The 17743-nt window shown below is 45.2% G+C and overlaps 1 protein-coding gene across 5 annotated transcripts in view; it reads right to left on the minus strand.

Annotated features, from left to right (window-relative positions):
- Window positions 1-17743, minus strand: part of spag6 (sperm associated antigen 6) — a 184822-nt gene that overhangs the window by 21804 nt on the left and 145275 nt on the right. For all 5 annotated transcript variants that reach the window (XR_015078374.1, XM_085987780.1, XM_085987779.1 and 2 more), the window contains one exon: window positions 1896-2012. Coding sequence is in view for 4 of the 5 variants with exons in the window: in XM_085987780.1 (XP_085843906.1) it covers window positions 1896-2012 (117 nt within the window). In the remaining variant the exon portion in view is untranslated. The remainder of the gene's footprint in view (window positions 1-1895; window positions 2013-17743) is intronic.

Genomic DNA, 17743 nt, shown 5'->3' on the forward strand with positions numbered 1-17743 from the left:
TGCATGAAACACAAAAAGTTAGCATGCAGGTACAGCAAGTAATCAGGAGGCAAATGGAATGTTGGCCTTTATTGCAAGGGGGTTGGAGTATTAAAGCAGGGAAGTCCTGCTACAACTGTACAGGGTATTAGAAGAGAAGATTGGTGAGACCACACCTGGAGTACTGCGTACAGTTTTGGTCTCCTTATTTAAGGAGGGATATACTTGTATTGGAGGCAGTTCAGAGAAGGTTCATGAGGTTGATTCCTGAGATGAAGGGGTTGACATGAAGAAAGGTTGGGCCTATACTCATTGGAATTTAGAAGAATGAGAGGTGATCTTATTGAGACATATAAGATACTGAGGGGGCGCGACAGGGTGGATGCAGAGAAGATGTTTCCCCTCGTGGGGGAATCTAGAACTAGGGGGCATAGTTTCAGAATAAGGGGTCGCCCATTTAAAACTGAGATGAGGAGGAATTTCTTCTCTCAGAGGGTCGTAAATCTCTGGAATTCTCTGCCCCAGAGAGCTGTGGAGGCTGGGTCATTGAATATATTTAAGGTGGAGATAGACAGATTTTTGAACAATAAGGGAGTGATGGGTTATGGGGAGCGGGCAGGGAAATGGAGCTGAGCCCAAGATCAGATCAGACATGATCTCATTAAATGGCAGAGCAGGCGCGAGGGACCAAATGGCCTACTCCTGCTCCTATTTCTTATGTTCTTACGTATTCGTTCGTCTTGTTAGCCTTCCCCAAATGCATTACCTCACATTCTCCGGATTGAATTCCATTAGCCACTTTTCTGCCCACCGAACCAGTCCATTTATATCTTCCTGCAGTTTACAGCTTTCTTCCTTACTATCAACTACATGGTCAATTTTTGTATCATCTGCAAACTTCTTAATCATGCCCCCTACATTGAAGTCTAAATCATTGATATATACCACAAAAAACATGGGACTTAGTACTGAGCCCAGTGGAACCCCATTGGAAACAGCCTTCCAGTCAGAAAAATATCCGTCGACCATTACCCTTTACTTCCTGCCACTGAGCCAATTTTGGATCCACCTTGCCACTTTCCCTTTACTTTTCTGACCAGTCTGCCATGTGGGGCCTTCTCAAAAGCCTGGCTAAAATCCATGTAGACTACATCAAACGTGCTACCCTCATCAACCTTCCTTGTTACCTCATCAAAAAATTTAATCAAGTTAGTCAGACATGACCTTCCCTTAACAAATCCATGCTGACTGTCCTTGATTAACCCATTACTTTCTAAATGACGATTAATACCGTCCCTTAGAGTTTTTTCCAATCCCTCAGAATTTTTTCTAACCTAGGCGGACACTTCAGTGCAGTACTGAGGGAGTGCTGCACTGTTGGAGGTGCTATCTATTGGATGAGATGTTAAACTGAGGCCCCATCTGCTCTCTCAGGTGGACGTAAAAGATCCTATGCCATTATTCAAAGAAGAGCAGGGGAGTTGTCCACGGTGGCTTGCCCAATATTTATCCCTAAACCTACATTACTAAAACTAATTATCTGGTCATTATCTCATTGCTGTTTGTGGAATTTTGCTGTGCGCATATTGGCTTCTGTGTTTCACTACATTACAACAGTGACTACACTTCAAAAGTACTTCATTGGCTGTAAAGCACTTTGGGACATCCTGAGGTTGTGAAAGGTGCAGTATAAATGCAACGTCTTATTCTTATTTTTGTTTTGGTCTTGACCAGTGTACAGCACCATGGGAAATCGACTAATCACTACAGAAAATATAGTTGAATCTTTTGCAATGTGTCTGCCCTATAATGTATCATATAAGTTAAGTAACTTCTATCAGCTTCTAATAAATGCAACAATTGATTCAGATTAATGGGTGAACTGATTTGTGATATAAATGCAGTGTTTTTCTTACCTTACTGTACTGCCCAACAACATGTTTAAGGACATTGGGAGGAGCATCATGTAGTAGTGGATCTAGAGCTGGCAGATATGTGCATTTCTGCAGGATGTTCTTCAGGGCCTTTTTAGCCTGTTGAAGTGGAAAGCCATAGTGAAATTGTAAAGCATCTGCTGAAAGCAATGTTTGGAATTTGCAACACATCATGTTCTACATTCCTGGGATCGGAACATCAGACTGCCTCAGTGTTTGCTGTTGGCTCAGTTATAGATCTCTGAAATGAGACACTACTTGTATGGTCAGACATGGAAGGCAATGATTTAAAGTATAGAATTAAGCCAAGTCACAATACTAACATACTGAAAAGTAAAATAGGATGCAAGAATTGGTATAAATGTACTTAAAAACTCATCACGTTATAAAACAAAATATGATCTAAAGAAGTTTAATACAGAAAAGGGTAAGCCAAGCAATTACGAAATCAATGTCCAGTAAAATTGTTCTGATGAGGCAATTTCAGTATCACCATAGGCTTACCCCTACATTTTGATAGTAGTTTAATCCTTATCATAAGTATTAAATTGATAGATTCTAAACATTTATTTGTTAGTTAAGTAAAGACAGATATGGGCATCACAGCTTCAGATGTAGCACTAAACTGAAATGTTAAAACTTGTTATACTAGTCCTTTACATTTCTATTACTTTAGCTTTCCTTTTGTTAACAACTGGGCCAGTAAATCCTATCATACCAATAACAACCTGTGGAAACTGGAATTGTTGGACATGCAGTGGGCCTACAACTAATTTAATTGGACAGCTCAAGTTTTCATATACTATAGATGGTGTAACAGGATTTAACAAAGCTGAAGGAAGACAAGACAACAGCATCAAAACATGCAACACCTCTCTGTTACACAATATAGTTACAGGAATTTTAGGTTAAAAATCTATATATTTCTATATTATATTCCCAGAGTTTCTCAGTGCTCCAATAGTGGTGTTCTTTGAACTATTTACAGCTTTGGCTCAATTATAGATTAACAATTTTGCAGGACCCTCAGCAATTTCTGTTATATATGACCGTATTACTGTAATGAAGAAGTGCATGATGTAAAATAATTCTGACTAAATCTCCGTTACCAAATTTTTAAAAAATAAGGCGTAATGAGGTCACTGTAGCTATACAATGGCACCACATATAAGATTGGCAATTTCTGTAAGCAATGTTATCATACAAACCTTTGTGTAAACTTCCTTTATCTATTATTTTAAGAGGCATTGAGCCATTTAAAATAAGCATTAAGCATTTCACGATAACATTGTTCACAGTAATTGTCAAACTATGTTCTTATAGTGGTAGGGAAAATAATGGAATCCCTACTAAAGGAGAAAATAGAAGAACACTTAGAAACCAAAAATATAATAAGGAATAGTCAGCATGGATTTCAAAAGGGAAAGTCTTGCTTGATCAACCTTATTGAATTTTTTGAAGAGGTAACAGAGAGAGTAGATAATGGCAATGCAATAAATGTAATTTATCTGGATTTTCAAAAGGCCTTCGATAAGGTACCCCATAACAGACTGATGAACAAGGTCAGAGAATGCGGAGTCAGGGGACAAGTAACAGAATGGATTGCTGGCTGGCTTCAGGACAGAAAGCAGAGAGTAGGAGTAAAGGGATTCTATTCACAGTGGCAGAAGGTGGGCAGTGGTGTTCCACAAGGATCAGTGCTGGGACCACTACTGTTCACAATTTACATTAACAATTTAGACTTTGGAATCAAAAACACAATTTATAAATTTGCGGATGACACCAAATTAGGGGGGGGATAGTCAATACTGAGGAGGACTGCAACAAATTACAGGAGGACAAGCTGGACAAATTACACCTCGGCAGAACCGGGACCAATATCCTCACGGGGTGGTTTGCTATTGCTGTTGGGAAGGATTTAAACTAGTTTGTCAGGGGGCTGGGAACCTAAGTGTGGGCCCAGAATGGAGAGAAACAAAGCTGGAAGTCCAAGTTAGAAAAGTAGTCAGCAAAACCAGTAGGGAGCAGAAACAAAGGCCAATAGTAAAGAGGGTCAAAGTGCAGAAAAATATTAAACAGGCAAAGTTGAAAGCACTTTATCTAATTGTACGTAGCATTCGCAACAAGGTGGCTGAATTAATGGCACAAATAGAAGTGAATGGGTATGATGTAATTGCCATTACAGAGACATGGTTGCAGGGTAACCAAAGGTGGGAACTGAATGTTCCAGGGTACTCAACATTTAGGAAGGACAGACAAAAAGGAAAAGGAGGTGACATAGTGCTGTTAATAAGGGATGAGATCAGTACAGTGGAGATAAAAGATCTTGGCTCGGCAGATCGTGATGTAGAACTGGAATCAGTTTGGGTGGAGCTAAGAAACAGCAAAGGGAGGAAAACATTGGTGGGAGTTCTTTATAGGCCACCAAACAGTAGTGGTAATGTAGGGCACAGTATCATTCAAGAAATTAGAACTGCATGTAACAAGGGCAATACGGTAATCATGGGGGACTTTAATCTACATATTGACTGGGCAAATCATATTACAGTACCACTAATGGTGTGGAGGACGAATTCTTGGAATGCATGCGAGATGGTTTCCTGGATCAGTATGTGGAGGAACCAACCAGGGAACAGGCTATTCTGGATCTGGTACTGTGTAATGAGAAAGGGCTAATCAATAATCTTGTGGTAAAGGGGCCTTTAGGGACAAGTGACCATAATATGATTGAATTTTACATTAAGTTTGAGAGTGATGTAGTCCAATCTGAAACTAAGGTCTTCAATCTAAACAGATGAAACTACAAGGGTATGAGGAACAAGTTGGCCATGGTAGATTGGGAGACTACACTAAAAGGTATGAAGGTGGACATACAATGGCTAACATTCAAGGAAATAATGCATAATTTGCAACAAACATGTATTCCTCTAGGGCATAAAAACCCAAAAGGAAAAGTGATCCAACCATGACTAAGAAAAGAAATTAAAGCTAGTATTAAGTCAAAGGAGGAAGCTTATAAAGTTGCCAGAAAAAGCGGTCAGCCTGAGGATTGGGATCTTTTTAGAAATCAGCAAAGGGGGACCAAGAAATTGATTAAAAAAAAAGGAAAATGGAATATGAGCACAAACTAGCGAAAAATATAAAAATGGATTGTAAAAGCTTCTATAGGTATGTGAAAAGGAAAAGACTGGCAAAGGTAAATGTAGGTCCTTTACAGTCAAAGATGGGGGAATTTATAATGGGGAATGAGGAAATGGCAGAGAAATTAAATAAATACTTTGTTTCTGTCTTCACGGAGGAAGACACAAAAAACCTCCCAGAAATACGAGAAAACCAAGGGTGTGGCGAGAATGAGGAACTTAAAGAAATTATTATTAGTAAAAAAACAGTACTAGCAAAATTAATGGGACTAAAAGTTGATAAATCCCAAGGACCGGATGACCTACATCCTGGGGTTTTGAAAGAGGTGCCCATTGGGATAGTGGACACATTGGTTGTCATCTTCCAAAATTCTATAGATTCCGGAACGGTTCCTGCAGATTGGAGGATAGCAAATGTAACCCCGCTATTTAAGAAAGGGGGGAGAGAGAAAATGGGGAACTACAGACCTGTTAGCCTCATATCAGTAGTTGGGAAAATGCTAGAATCTATTATAAAGGATGCAATAACTGGGCACTTAGAAACTAATAGTAAGATTGGGCAGAGTCAACATGCATTTATGAAAGGGAAATCCTGTTTGACAAACCTATTGGAGTTCTTTGAGGATGTAACTAGTGGAGTAGACAAAGGGGAACTGGTAGATGTGGTGTATTTGGATTTTCAGAAGGCCTTCGATAAGGTCCCACACAAGAGGTTGGTGAACAAAATTAGGGAACATGGAGTTGGGGGTAATATACTAGCATGGATTGAGAATTGGTTAATAGACAGAAAACAAAGAGTAGGGATAAATGGGTCTTTTTCAGGATGGCAGGCTGTGACTAGTGGGGTACCGCAAGGATCTGTGCTATTCACAATCTATATCAATGATTTGGATGAGGGGACTAAATGTAACATTTCTAAATTTGCTGATGATACAAAGCTAGGTGGCAGTGTCAGTTGTGAAGAGGATGTGAAGAGGCTTCAGGGGGATCTCGACAGGCTCAGTGAGTGGGCGAGAACATGGCAGATGGAATATAATGTGCATAAATGTGAAGTTATTCACTTCGGTAGAAAAAAACAGAAAGGCAGCGTATTTCCTAAATGGTGAAAGATTGGGGAATGCAGATGCTCAAAGGGACCTGGGTGTCCTTGTACATGAGTCACTGGAAGTGAATATGCAGGTGCAGAAAGCCATTAGGAAAGCAAATGGTATGCTGGCCTTCATTACAAGAGGATTTGAGTACAGGAGTAAAGAAGTCTTACTCCAATTATATAGGGCCTTGGTGAGACCACACCTGGAGTACTGTGTACAATTTTGGTCTCCTTACCTAAGGAAGGATATACTTGCCATAGAGGGAGTTCACGAGATTGATTCCTGGGATGGCGGAACTGGCATATGAGAAGAGATTGAGTAAACTAGGCCTGTATTCTCTTGAATTCAGAAGAATGAGAGGGGATCTCATTGAAGCATACAAAATTATTACAGGGCTTGTTAGGGTGGATGCTGGGAGAATGTTTCCCTTGGCTGGGGAGTCTAGAACCAGAGGCCACAGCCTCAGGATAAAGGGTAGGCCATTCAGAACTGAGATGGGAAGAAATTTCTTAACACAGAGGGTGGTGAATCTTTGGAATTCTCTACCCCAGAGGGCTGTAGAGGCTCAGTCATTGGGTATATTCAAATCAGAAGTCGATGGATTTCTGACTAGTAAGGGCATCAAGGGATATGGCGATAGGGCTGGTGAATGTATTCTGGGTGGGCGACTTCAATGTCTATCACAAAGAGTGACCAAGGTGGCCAAGTCCTGAAGGACATAGCTGCCAGACTGGGACTGTGGCAGGTGGTGAGAGAACCAACACGAGGGAAAAACCTACTTGATCTCATCCTCACCAATCTACCTGTCGCAAATACATCTGTCCATGAGAGTATTGGTAGGAGTGACCACGGCACAGTCCTTGTGGAGATGAAGTCCCGTCTTCACACCGAGGACACCATCATGTTGTGTGGCACTACCACCATACTAAATGGGATAGATTCAGAACAGATCTAGCAGCTCAAAACTGGGAATCCATGAGGTGCTGTGGGCCATCAGCAGCAGCAGAATTGCATTCCACCAGAATCTGTAACCTCATGGCTCAACATATCCCTCACTCTACCATTACCATTAAGCTAGGGGACCAACCCTGGTTCAATGAGGTGTGCAGAAGAGCATGCCAGGAGCAGCACCAGGCGTACCTGAAAATGAGGTGTTAACCTGAGGATGCTGCAACACAGGACTACATGCATGCTAAACAGTGGAGTGATCTCACAACCAATGGATCAGATCAAAGCTCTGCAGTCCTGCCACATCCAGTCATGAATGGTGGTGGACAATTAAACAACTAATGGGAGGAGGGGGCTCTATGAATATCCCCATCCTCAGTGATGGTGAAGCACAGCACGCGAGTGCAAAAGACAAGGCTGAAGCATTTGCAACCGTCTTCATCCAGAAGTGCCGAGTGGATGATCCATCTTGGCCACCATCACAGAAGCCAGTCTTCAGCCAATTCGATTCACTCCACGTGATATCAAGAAACGGTTGCCTGTACTGGATACAGCAAAGGTTAGGGGTCCCGACAACATCCTGGCTGTGGTGCTGAAGACTTGTGCTCCAGAAATAGCCAGACCTCTAGCCAAGCTGTTCCAGTACAGCTACAACACTGGCATCTATCCGACAATGTGGAAAACTGCCCAGGTATGACCAGTCCACAAAAAGCAGGACAATCCAACCCGGCCAATTACCATAGTCGACAGTGCTATCAAGCGGCACTTACCAAAAACCTGCTCACTGATGCCCAGTTTGGGTTCCGCCAAGACCACTCAGCTCCCAACCTCATTACAGCCTTGGTCCAAACATAGACAAAGGAGTTGAATTTCAGAGGTGAGGTGAGAGCGACTGCCCTTGACATCAAGGCAGCATTTGACTGAGTGTGGCATCAATGAGCCCTAGTAAAACTGAAGTCAATGGGAATCAGGGGGAAAATGCTCAACTGGCTGGAGTCATAGCTAGCACAAAGCAAGATGGTTGTGGTGGTTGAAGGTCAATCATCACAGCCCCAGAACATCGCTCCAGGATTTCCTCAGGGCAGTGTCCTAGGCCCAACCATCTTCAGCTGCTTCATCAATGACGTTCTGTGGTGTATGTGCCTTTAAGAGCCCCTGTGTACTGTAATGCCGGTAGTGGCCACTCGGGCTATATAAGCCTGTATAGTGTCTTGTATCTTTTAGTTCACCTCCAGACTTTGTTCAGTAAACACCTGTTAAACCAGCTCCTGCATTCCGTGTCTCCATTAACACATGGATACAACAGTGGCGACGAATTGGAAACGGACTTACCTGCAATTCGGCAGCACCTCAAGGAGATCGATTCCTCAGACGAAGGTCGAAGAAAAAAAAAAGAAAAAACTCTGGTTTCACCAGCTAGCCGGGCTGGTGGCAGGTACTGCAATAATCCTTCCTGGGCGGCGGGCTGGGGCTCGATCGGCTGCCTCTGCAGCGGGGCTGAGCAGCGAAGGCGGAGGCAAACAGAGACGGAGGGTGGAGCACTCGGGAGACGGCCAGCGCTGCAAAGCAGGTCGGTGTTCGGACCAAGCAGAGGGAGGGAAAAGTCCCAGAGAGTCCGGCGGGAATGAGTCTCCAACTATTAAAAATATCTGTATAAATAAAAACCGCGGAGAACAGCGTTGTCAGCGGCGGGAAAGCGCGGGAGGCGCCATTTTTTCTCAGCAGGGAAGCAAGGAAAGCGCGGGAGGCGCCATTTTTTTTCAGGATGCCTAAGACTGGCAATATTACTGCTTTCGATAGTGATGTAGAGGATTGGACCACATATGTGGAAAGAGTGGAGGTATATTGCACAGCAAATGAAATAGAAGATGATAAAAAGGCATCAGTACTTCTAAATCTAATGGGCGCAAGGACATACGGGCTGTTACGAAACTTAATCACTCCAGCCAAACCGATGGACAAGAATTTTAAAGAGATTGTTGATACCCTACAGGAGCACTTAAACCCAACACCGCTGCTGATAGCGGAACGATTCAAATTCTTCAGGAGGAATCAGCACAAGAATGAAAGTAACGCTGATTACCTCACCGAATTAAGAAAGCTGTCAAAGCACTGCCAATTCGGGGCAGGACTGGCAGATTCTCTTCGAGACAAATTCGTCTGCGGTCTCCTAAGTGAAGGAACACAGAAAAGGCTACTTTCTGAGAAAGATTTAACACTGGACAAGGCTTTCAGTGTGGCTGTATCATACGAAGCAGCAGCAAGAGGAGCTGCAGAGATACAGCAAAAGCCACAGGACTTCGGCACCCATGAAATGACACAGGGTTTCGAAAGATGTTATCGCTGCGGCAGATCCACCCATGACCAGAAGGACTGCTGGTTCAAGGACAAAGCATGCAGGCAATGCGGAAAGATGGGACACATTGCACGTGTATGCCGATCTGGAAACAAAAAATCCACTGACAAAAAAAAAATCAATAAGGAAAAGTACAGAAAGGTACAAATGATGATGGACAGTAGCTCCAAAGACCAGAAGAGCGATAGCGACTCCGGAAACAAGAGACTAAGCTGTCTCAAATTACATAATGTAATTACCAAAGAAGATTACCAGACCATTTGGGTTATCCTCACGATAGCGGGGTCCCCAGTTAAAATGGAGCTAGATACAGGATCAGCTCTGACCGTCATAAGTCGACGGGATTACGAGCGGTTATTTCCGCATATATCTTTGAAAGACACATCCATTATCTTGAAAACATATACGGGGCAGAAAATATACCCCAGAGGGAAAATAAGGGTGCCTGTTGTATACAACGGCAAGGAAATACAGAAGTTGTATTTATACGTTCTGCAAGATGGTGGTCCACCGCTGTTGGGACGTGAATGGATCAGGAAGATACATTTAGACTGGCACTCCATTCAGACACTGACGATGACCAGTAAGAAAAAAAATGATGATGACGTCATACCTGAACGATTAAAAGACACCTTGGCCAACGCCAAAGAAGTGTTTCAACAGGAACTAGGAACCTTGAAAGGCATCACCGCCTCAATAAAAGTGGAAGATGCGGCAATTCCCAAATTTTTTAAGGCAAGGCCGGTGCCATACGCAATTCGTCCAGCAGTCGAGGCAGAGCTGGAGAATTTGGAAAAGGCAGGCGTGTTATCCAAGATAGATTGGAGCGAGTGGGCAACACCCATCGTCCCGGTCATGAAGAAAACGTTGAATAATGATAAAGCTGAAGAACAGAGAAAAATTCGCATCTGTGGGGACTTCAAGGTGACTGTAAACCCAGTCCTTCACATGGTACAGTATCCTCTTCCGAGGGTAGAAGATATTTTCGCCTCACTATCCGGAGGGAAACGTTTCACCAAAATTGACTTGGCACAGGCATATCTACAGATGGAGGTTGAGGAGGCCTCTAAAAAGTATCTCACGATAAACACACACAAAGGCCTGTACCAGTACAATCGACTGGTTTTCGGAGTAGCATCAGCTCCAGCTATCTGGCAAAGAGCTATGGAGCAAGTCCTGCAAGGGATTCCGGGGACTCAATGCTACCTAGACGATATCCTTGTAACAGGAGAAAACGACAACGAGCACCTTGCCAATTTGGAGCAGGTGCTCACTAGGCTGAGAGAACGGGGCCTACGAGCAAATCGCCCCAAGTGTGAATTTTTCCAGAAACAAATATCATATTGTGGCCACATAATTAACGAAGAAGGGTTGCATAAGTCACCTGAAAAAATTGAAGCGGTCATAAAAGCCCCAGCACCTGAAAATGTCTCACAATTAAGGTCGTTCCTGGGATTGATAAATTACTATCATAAATTTTTACCGAACTTGTCAACTGTTCTGCACCCTCTTAAAGAACTGCTACAAACGGGAGTAAATTGGAAATGGAGCAAAGACTGTAAACGTGCCTTCCATAAATGCAAAGGCTTGATCACGTCCAAGGAAGTTTTGGCTCATTACAACCCATCACTGCCAATCAGACTGGCGTGCGATGCATCCCCTTACGGCGTAGGAGCGGTATTATCGCACAGATTCCCTGATGGCTCGGAGCGGCCGATAGCTTTTGCGTCACGCTCATTGAACTCAGCTGAGCGTAACTATGCCCAGATCGACAGGGAAGCACTCAGCCTGGTATGGGGAGTGAAGAAATTCAACCATTGCCTACACGGACAAAAATTTACCTTGTTGACTGACCATCAACCCCTCGTCTCCATATTCAACCCTAAAAAGGGCGTTCCCATTATGACAGCGCAAAGGCTACAGAGGTGGTCCCTTTTCCTAGGGGCACACCAATATGACATAGAATACAAAGGATCAAAACAGCATGGAAATGCTGACGGTTTATCGCGTCTACCGTTGCCAACGGTAGAAGAGGCACCTACAGTGGACCCAGTGGAGATGTTCCACTCAACCATAGTGGAATGTATACCAGTAACAAATTCTACCATTGAAAAGGAAACAAGAAATGACCCGACTCTCTCACGAGTCTACGATTTAACGGTGAAGGGATGGCCAGCACATGGCGAACCACTGTTGCCAGCATTCTCGCAAAGAAGAGAACAGCTGTCAGTGTGCCGAGGAACCTTGATGTGTGGATCCAGAGTGGTGATTCCACCCAAACTCCAGGATAAAGTGCTAAAGGAGCTTCACAAGGGGCATCTGGGTGGAGTGAAAATGAAGAACCTAGCCAGAGCGTTTGTGTGGTCGCCAGGTATCGATGGAGACATCGAAGAAATGACCAAGGGCTGTCTAGGATGCCAGAAGGTCCAAAACGCCCCACCACAAGCCCCTCTACATCCATGGGAGTGGCCCTCATCTCCATGGCAAAGGGTACACATCGACTTTGCTGGTCCATTTATGGACTCAATGTTCTTAATCGCAGTTGATGCACACTCCAAGTGGCCGGAGGTAATAAAGATGTCCTCCACCACCACGGGAAAAACCATCACAGTATTAAGGACCATATTTGCCAGGAATGGGCTGCCTGAACAGATCTGTTCTGATAATGGACCGCAATTTGTGTCCGAAGAATTCAGGAAGTTCTTAAAAAACAATGGGGTTAAGCACTACACGTCCGCCCCATACCATCCCGCCACCAATGGATTGGCTGAAAGGTTTGTCCAGACCTTCAAGAAGGCCATAAAGGCCATGGGTAATGAAGACATAAATCTACAGCATAAGGTAGATAACTTCTTGTTTGCATACAGGAATGCAACACATGTGGTTACAAACCAAACTCCCGCCATGATGTTTTTCAATAGAAGACTAAGATGCCGGCTGGATTTGATCAAGTCAAACATCAGAAGGGACGTAGAGAACCGGCAATTTCAAGGCATGAATGAAAGGCCAACTAGAACCTTCCAGATAGGTCAACAAGTTTTGGCCCGGGACTACCGTACCGAGAAATGGCAGCCTGGAACTATTTGCACACGACTAGGACCGCTGATGTATACCATGGACATTGGAGAAAGCATAATAAGGCGCCATGCTGACCAGATCATAGAGTCATCCGAAAAGGGACAACCTACACCACAACTCTATACGCCTAATGATGAAGCAGAGATACCCATAGTATCTACCTCCGATCCGGTGATACTGGAACCAGACGAACCCGACACTAGCATTCAAGCCGAATCGACCTTGCCAAAAGAACCTACTACACCACCGAAAACTACTACACCACCGAGGCGTTATCCGGACCGAGTCAGGAAGCCTCCAGAGAGACTGACTTATAATTGATTAACTGCAGCAAATGTGTAGATTATTGTTCTTGTAAACATGTTAATTAATGATTACTTAAAATGTTATGTACTGGTTGTCTAAAAGGGGAGGAATTGTGGTGTATGTGCCTTTAAGAGCCCCTGTGTACTGTAATGCCGGTAGTGGCCACTCGGGCTATATAAGCCTGTATAGTGTCTTGTATCTTTTAGTTCACCTCCAGACTTTGTTCAGTAAACACCTGTTAAACCAGCTCCTGCATTCCGTGTCTCCATTAACACATGGATACAACACCTTCCCTCCAACATAAGGTCAGAAATGGGGATGTTTGCAGATGACTGCACAGTGTTCAGTGCCATTCGCAACTCCTCAGATAATGAAGCAGTCCATGCCCGCATGCAACAAGACTTGGATGACGTTCAAGCTTGGGCTAATAAGTGGCAGGTAACATTCTCGCCACAGAAGTGCCCGGCATTGACTATCTCCAAGAGAGTCTAACCACCTCCCCTTGACATTCAACGGCATTACCATGGCCGCCCACCATCAACATCCTGGGGATCACCATTGACAAGAAACTTAACTGGACCAGCCACATAAATACTGTGGCAACAAGAGCAGGTCAGAGGCTGGATATTCTGTGGCGAGTGTCTCTCCTCCTGACTCCCCAAGGCCTTTCCACCATCTACAAGGCACAAGTCAGGAGTGTGATGGAATACTCTCCACTTGCCTCGATGAGTGCAGCTCCAACAACACTCAAGAAGCTCGGCACCATCCAGGACAAAGCAGCCCGCTTGATTGGCACCCTATCCACCACCTTAAACATTCACTCCCTCCATCACCGGTGCACCGTGGCTGCAGTGGGTACCATCTACAAGATGCATTGCAGCAACTCGCCAAGGCTTCTTTGACAGCACCTTCCAAACCCGCGACCTCTACTACCTAGAAGGACAAGGGCAGCAGGCGCATGGGAACACCATCACCTCCAAGTTCCCCCCCAAGTCACACACCATCCTGACCTGGAAATATATCACCGTTCCTTCATCGTCATTGGGTTAAAATCCTGGAACTCCCTCCCTAACAGCACTATGGGAGTACCTTCACCACACGGACTGCAGCGGTTCAAGAAGGCAGCTCACCACCACCCTCTCAAGGGCAATTAGGGATGCGCAATAAATGCTGGCCTTGCCAGCGATGCCCACATCCCAGGAACTAATAAAATAAAAACCCTCTCCAAAGCCTTTACTTCCTTCCTAAAGTGTGGTGACCAGAATTGGACACAGTACACCAGCTGGGACCGAACTAGTGTTTTATATAGGTTTAGCATAACTTTCTGGATTTTGTACTCTATGGGGGCGATTTTCTGACATCAGAGGAGGCACGTTTGGAGGAGGGAAAATCAGAAACAAGGAGGGCGGGTTCGGAACCCACCTCCAACCCGCCTCCACGAGATTTTGCCAGTGCCGGATTTGGAGGTCGGGAAACGGTCCCGCCTCCAGCTGGCTACAGCGCTACTTAAGATCATTAAATGCTCGTTAAGGGCCTCTCTAAGCTTATTTTGAGAGGCGCTCGTGATTTTTCGAGCATTTCAGCGTGCTCCACGCACCTCCTAAACCACGCCAGGTAAACCTGACGGGTTGACTCGTGGGTGGTCTCCTCACAGCTGCAGGTCCAACAAGACATCGTTTATTTCATCAAGGATTACTTGCAGGTGCCAGACCTTTGCTTTAAAAGGTCTCTGAGCACTTTTAGAAGGCCTTACAAAGTCGGAGGTGCTGCAGCTTGAATCTATCAACTGTGGGACCTCCTTGGAAGACCCTCTCCCCGCTTGCAATGAGTGCTTCCCCAAAGGAGGCATCTGCAAGCAGCATGGGAACCATTCGTTTTCTTTCTGCATGGACCTCAGATGAGGATGAGGAGCATCCAGGGCAGCAGCAGCACCAGGCAGCTCAGGAGCAACAGCAGCAGGAGCCCCAACCTCCTGCTCAGCCACCTGATGCTGCACAGGGCAGAAGGCGCCAGCGCATCGAGGCACCTCGCCGCAGGAGATACCCCCGACAGAGGGTTTACAGACAAAGGATGAGCTACCTCAACATGAGTGAGCAGCAGTGCCAAAGGAGGCTGATACTTTCGCGAGAGGTTGTCCGAGAGATCTGCAGCCTGCTGCAAAATGACCTGGTGCCCAGAGGAACGGGTGGACAGCCTTTACCAGTGGCTGTCAAAGTCACCACTGCACTCAACTTCTTTGCCTCAGGCTTTTTCCAGGGATCATCAGTAGACATCAGCGGCATCTCCCAGTCGGCCACCCACAGATGCATCACGCAGGTTAATACCGATGCCCTTTTCGCTAAGGCCCACAATTACATCCACTTCTCAAGGGATCAAGCAAGTATAACCGCCCTTTCGGTTGGCTTTGCAAATATGGCAGGCATGCCAATGGTCCAATGGTGCAGGGCGTCATAGACTGCACACGTGACCCTTAGGGCACCCCATCACAACCCAGCTATCTTTGTCAACCGCAAGGGCTTCCACTCCCTCAACGTACAGCTGGTGTGTAACCACAAGAAGGAGTTCTTGCATGTTTGCGCCAAGTTCTGTGGTAGTTGCCATGACTCTTTCATCCTGCGGCACTCTAGTGTTCCTCCGCTTTTCAACCTGCCAAACCAACTTAACGGATGGCTCCTTGGTGACAAAGGCTACCCCATGAAGAAGTGACTAATGACGCTGATCAGGACGCCAACTAACGAGGCAGAAGAGCGCTACAACGCCAGCCACACTTCCACCAGGTCCATCATCGAGCAAACCATTGGGTTGTTGAAGATGCGCTTCCGTTTCCTTGATCAATCAGGTGGAGCCCTGCAGTAGACATCATACAGGTTCTCCAGAATGGTCGTGGTCTGCTGTGTACTGCACAACATCGTGGCTTGCAGCTTCCTGAGGAGCAAGTTGGTTAGTTCCAGGCCTCCTCAGATGAGAAGGAGGAGGAGGCCGAGGAGGAGGAGGCTGAGGAGGAGGAGGAGGACCTGGAGGAGGAGGAGGAGGAGGAGCAGAAGGAGGTCAGAGCACCAGTGTATCGACCAGCAGCATGTGAGCACATGGCTGCCAGGGATGAACTTATCATGGCGAGATTTGCATTGGTTGCCCAAGTTGGTACATGTCCTTGGCTCCATCCTAAGACATCATTGACAATGGACATGACTCTCTGGCCTCCTTTCGCTCAGGCCACCAACCTGACAACGCAAGTGTGGTGGAGCCCGCAATGTGGAGCTGCCTAAGGCAAAAGAACAGATGCCATAATGCCAACATTTTGGCATCAAATCATTTTAATGCTTTCCAACAGGGATGGCATTTCATCAATACACAGAAACATTCTCCCAATCTGCACACAGATCTGGAGGCTATATCCCTTGCCAGCTGTACCCACACAGCCTTCTTTGGGAGGCCTCTTCCTCCCAGATGAGTGGACAAGCACCTCCCTGCTAGCTGTCACCCCCTCAAACAACATTTGCAGCGCCTCGTCCAAGAGCCTTGGGGAGGCCCTAGCCTTAGATTTGGACATAGTGGTTTCTCAGATAATGTTGCAGGTGGTGAAGCATAGGCAGAAATCCTGTGGAATGAGCCAAGGGAGCAAGAAGCCATAAAATCAGACTGGAAAAGTGATGTCAACAGAGGCGGGTTTCAGTCCCAAAACACTAATTGACCAAGGGCATCCCACAGCTCTGAAATCAACTGGCCAATCATGGGAAAATCTAAATTTTTTAAAAACTATCAGTGGGTTTCAAACCCACCCAAAACGAAAACTGCCTCCATCTCGCCTCCAGAGGGCAAATCGCCCCTTATGCCTCTATTTATAGAGCCCTGGATCCCATATGCTTTATTAACCTGTCCTGACAACTTCAAAGATTTGTGCACAAGCAACCCCAGATCTCCCTGCACCCCCCTTTAAAATTGTACCATTTATTGTGTATGGTCTCTCCTCATTCTTCCTACCAAAATGTATCACCTCACACTTCTTTGCATTGAATTTCATCTGCCATGTGTCTGCCCATTCCACCAGCCTGTCTATGTCTTCTTGAAGGCTATTACTACCTTCCTTACTGTTTACTAGTTGAAACTTATAAAATTCTAACAGGACTAGACAGACTAGATGCAGGAAGGATGTTCCCGATGGCTGGGCTGTCCAGAACCAGGGGTCACAGTCTAAAGATAAGGGATAAGCCATTTAGGACTGAGATGCGGAGGAATTTCTTCATCCAGAGAGTGGTGAACCTGTGGAATTCTCTACCACAGAAGACAGTTGAGGCCAATTCATTAAATATATTCAATAAGGAATTAGATATATTTCTTAAGGCTAAGGGGATCAAGGGATATGGGGAGAAAGCAGGGACAGAGTACTGAATTTGGATGATCAGCCATGATCGCATTGAATGGCGGTGCAGACTTGAGGGGCCGAATGGCCTACTCCTGCTCCTGTCTTCTATGTTTCTACACTTCCAAGTTTCGTGTCATATGTTGGCAGAAACTTTGCTATTGCTCCAAGTCCATATTCTTGTCCCCTTCCTTCCCTCATCCTCCAAATCTATGGCGGAGTAGTCACCAAACAAATTGAAGTCTACATCTGTGAGCTTTTGAGTCTATGCAAGCCATACTGTCGAGCAGTGTTGGCCGTGAACTTACCAAGCGGATTATTAATGTACGTATATTGGTTAAAAAACTTATTGTGGAAATCTGCCTCTATTAGATTTCATGAAGAGGAATCCAGATCAGCAAGCTATCCAAAATATCTATATATATAAATCGGTACTTCTGTCATTCTGTCTTTCTGTCTATCTGTCTATCTGTCTGTCTGTCATCGCGTGTGCGTTGCGGGTATGCACTCGAAAGTTACAGGGCGTACCTACGCGCGCGTTACCTCCAAAG

Source organism: Somniosus microcephalus, chromosome 5, assembly GCF_052327205.1.
Source record: "Somniosus microcephalus isolate GS21.2 chromosome 5, FLI_Smic_1.0, whole genome shotgun sequence".
NCBI classification, from domain to species: domain Eukaryota; kingdom Metazoa; phylum Chordata; class Chondrichthyes; order Squaliformes; family Somniosidae; genus Somniosus; species Somniosus microcephalus.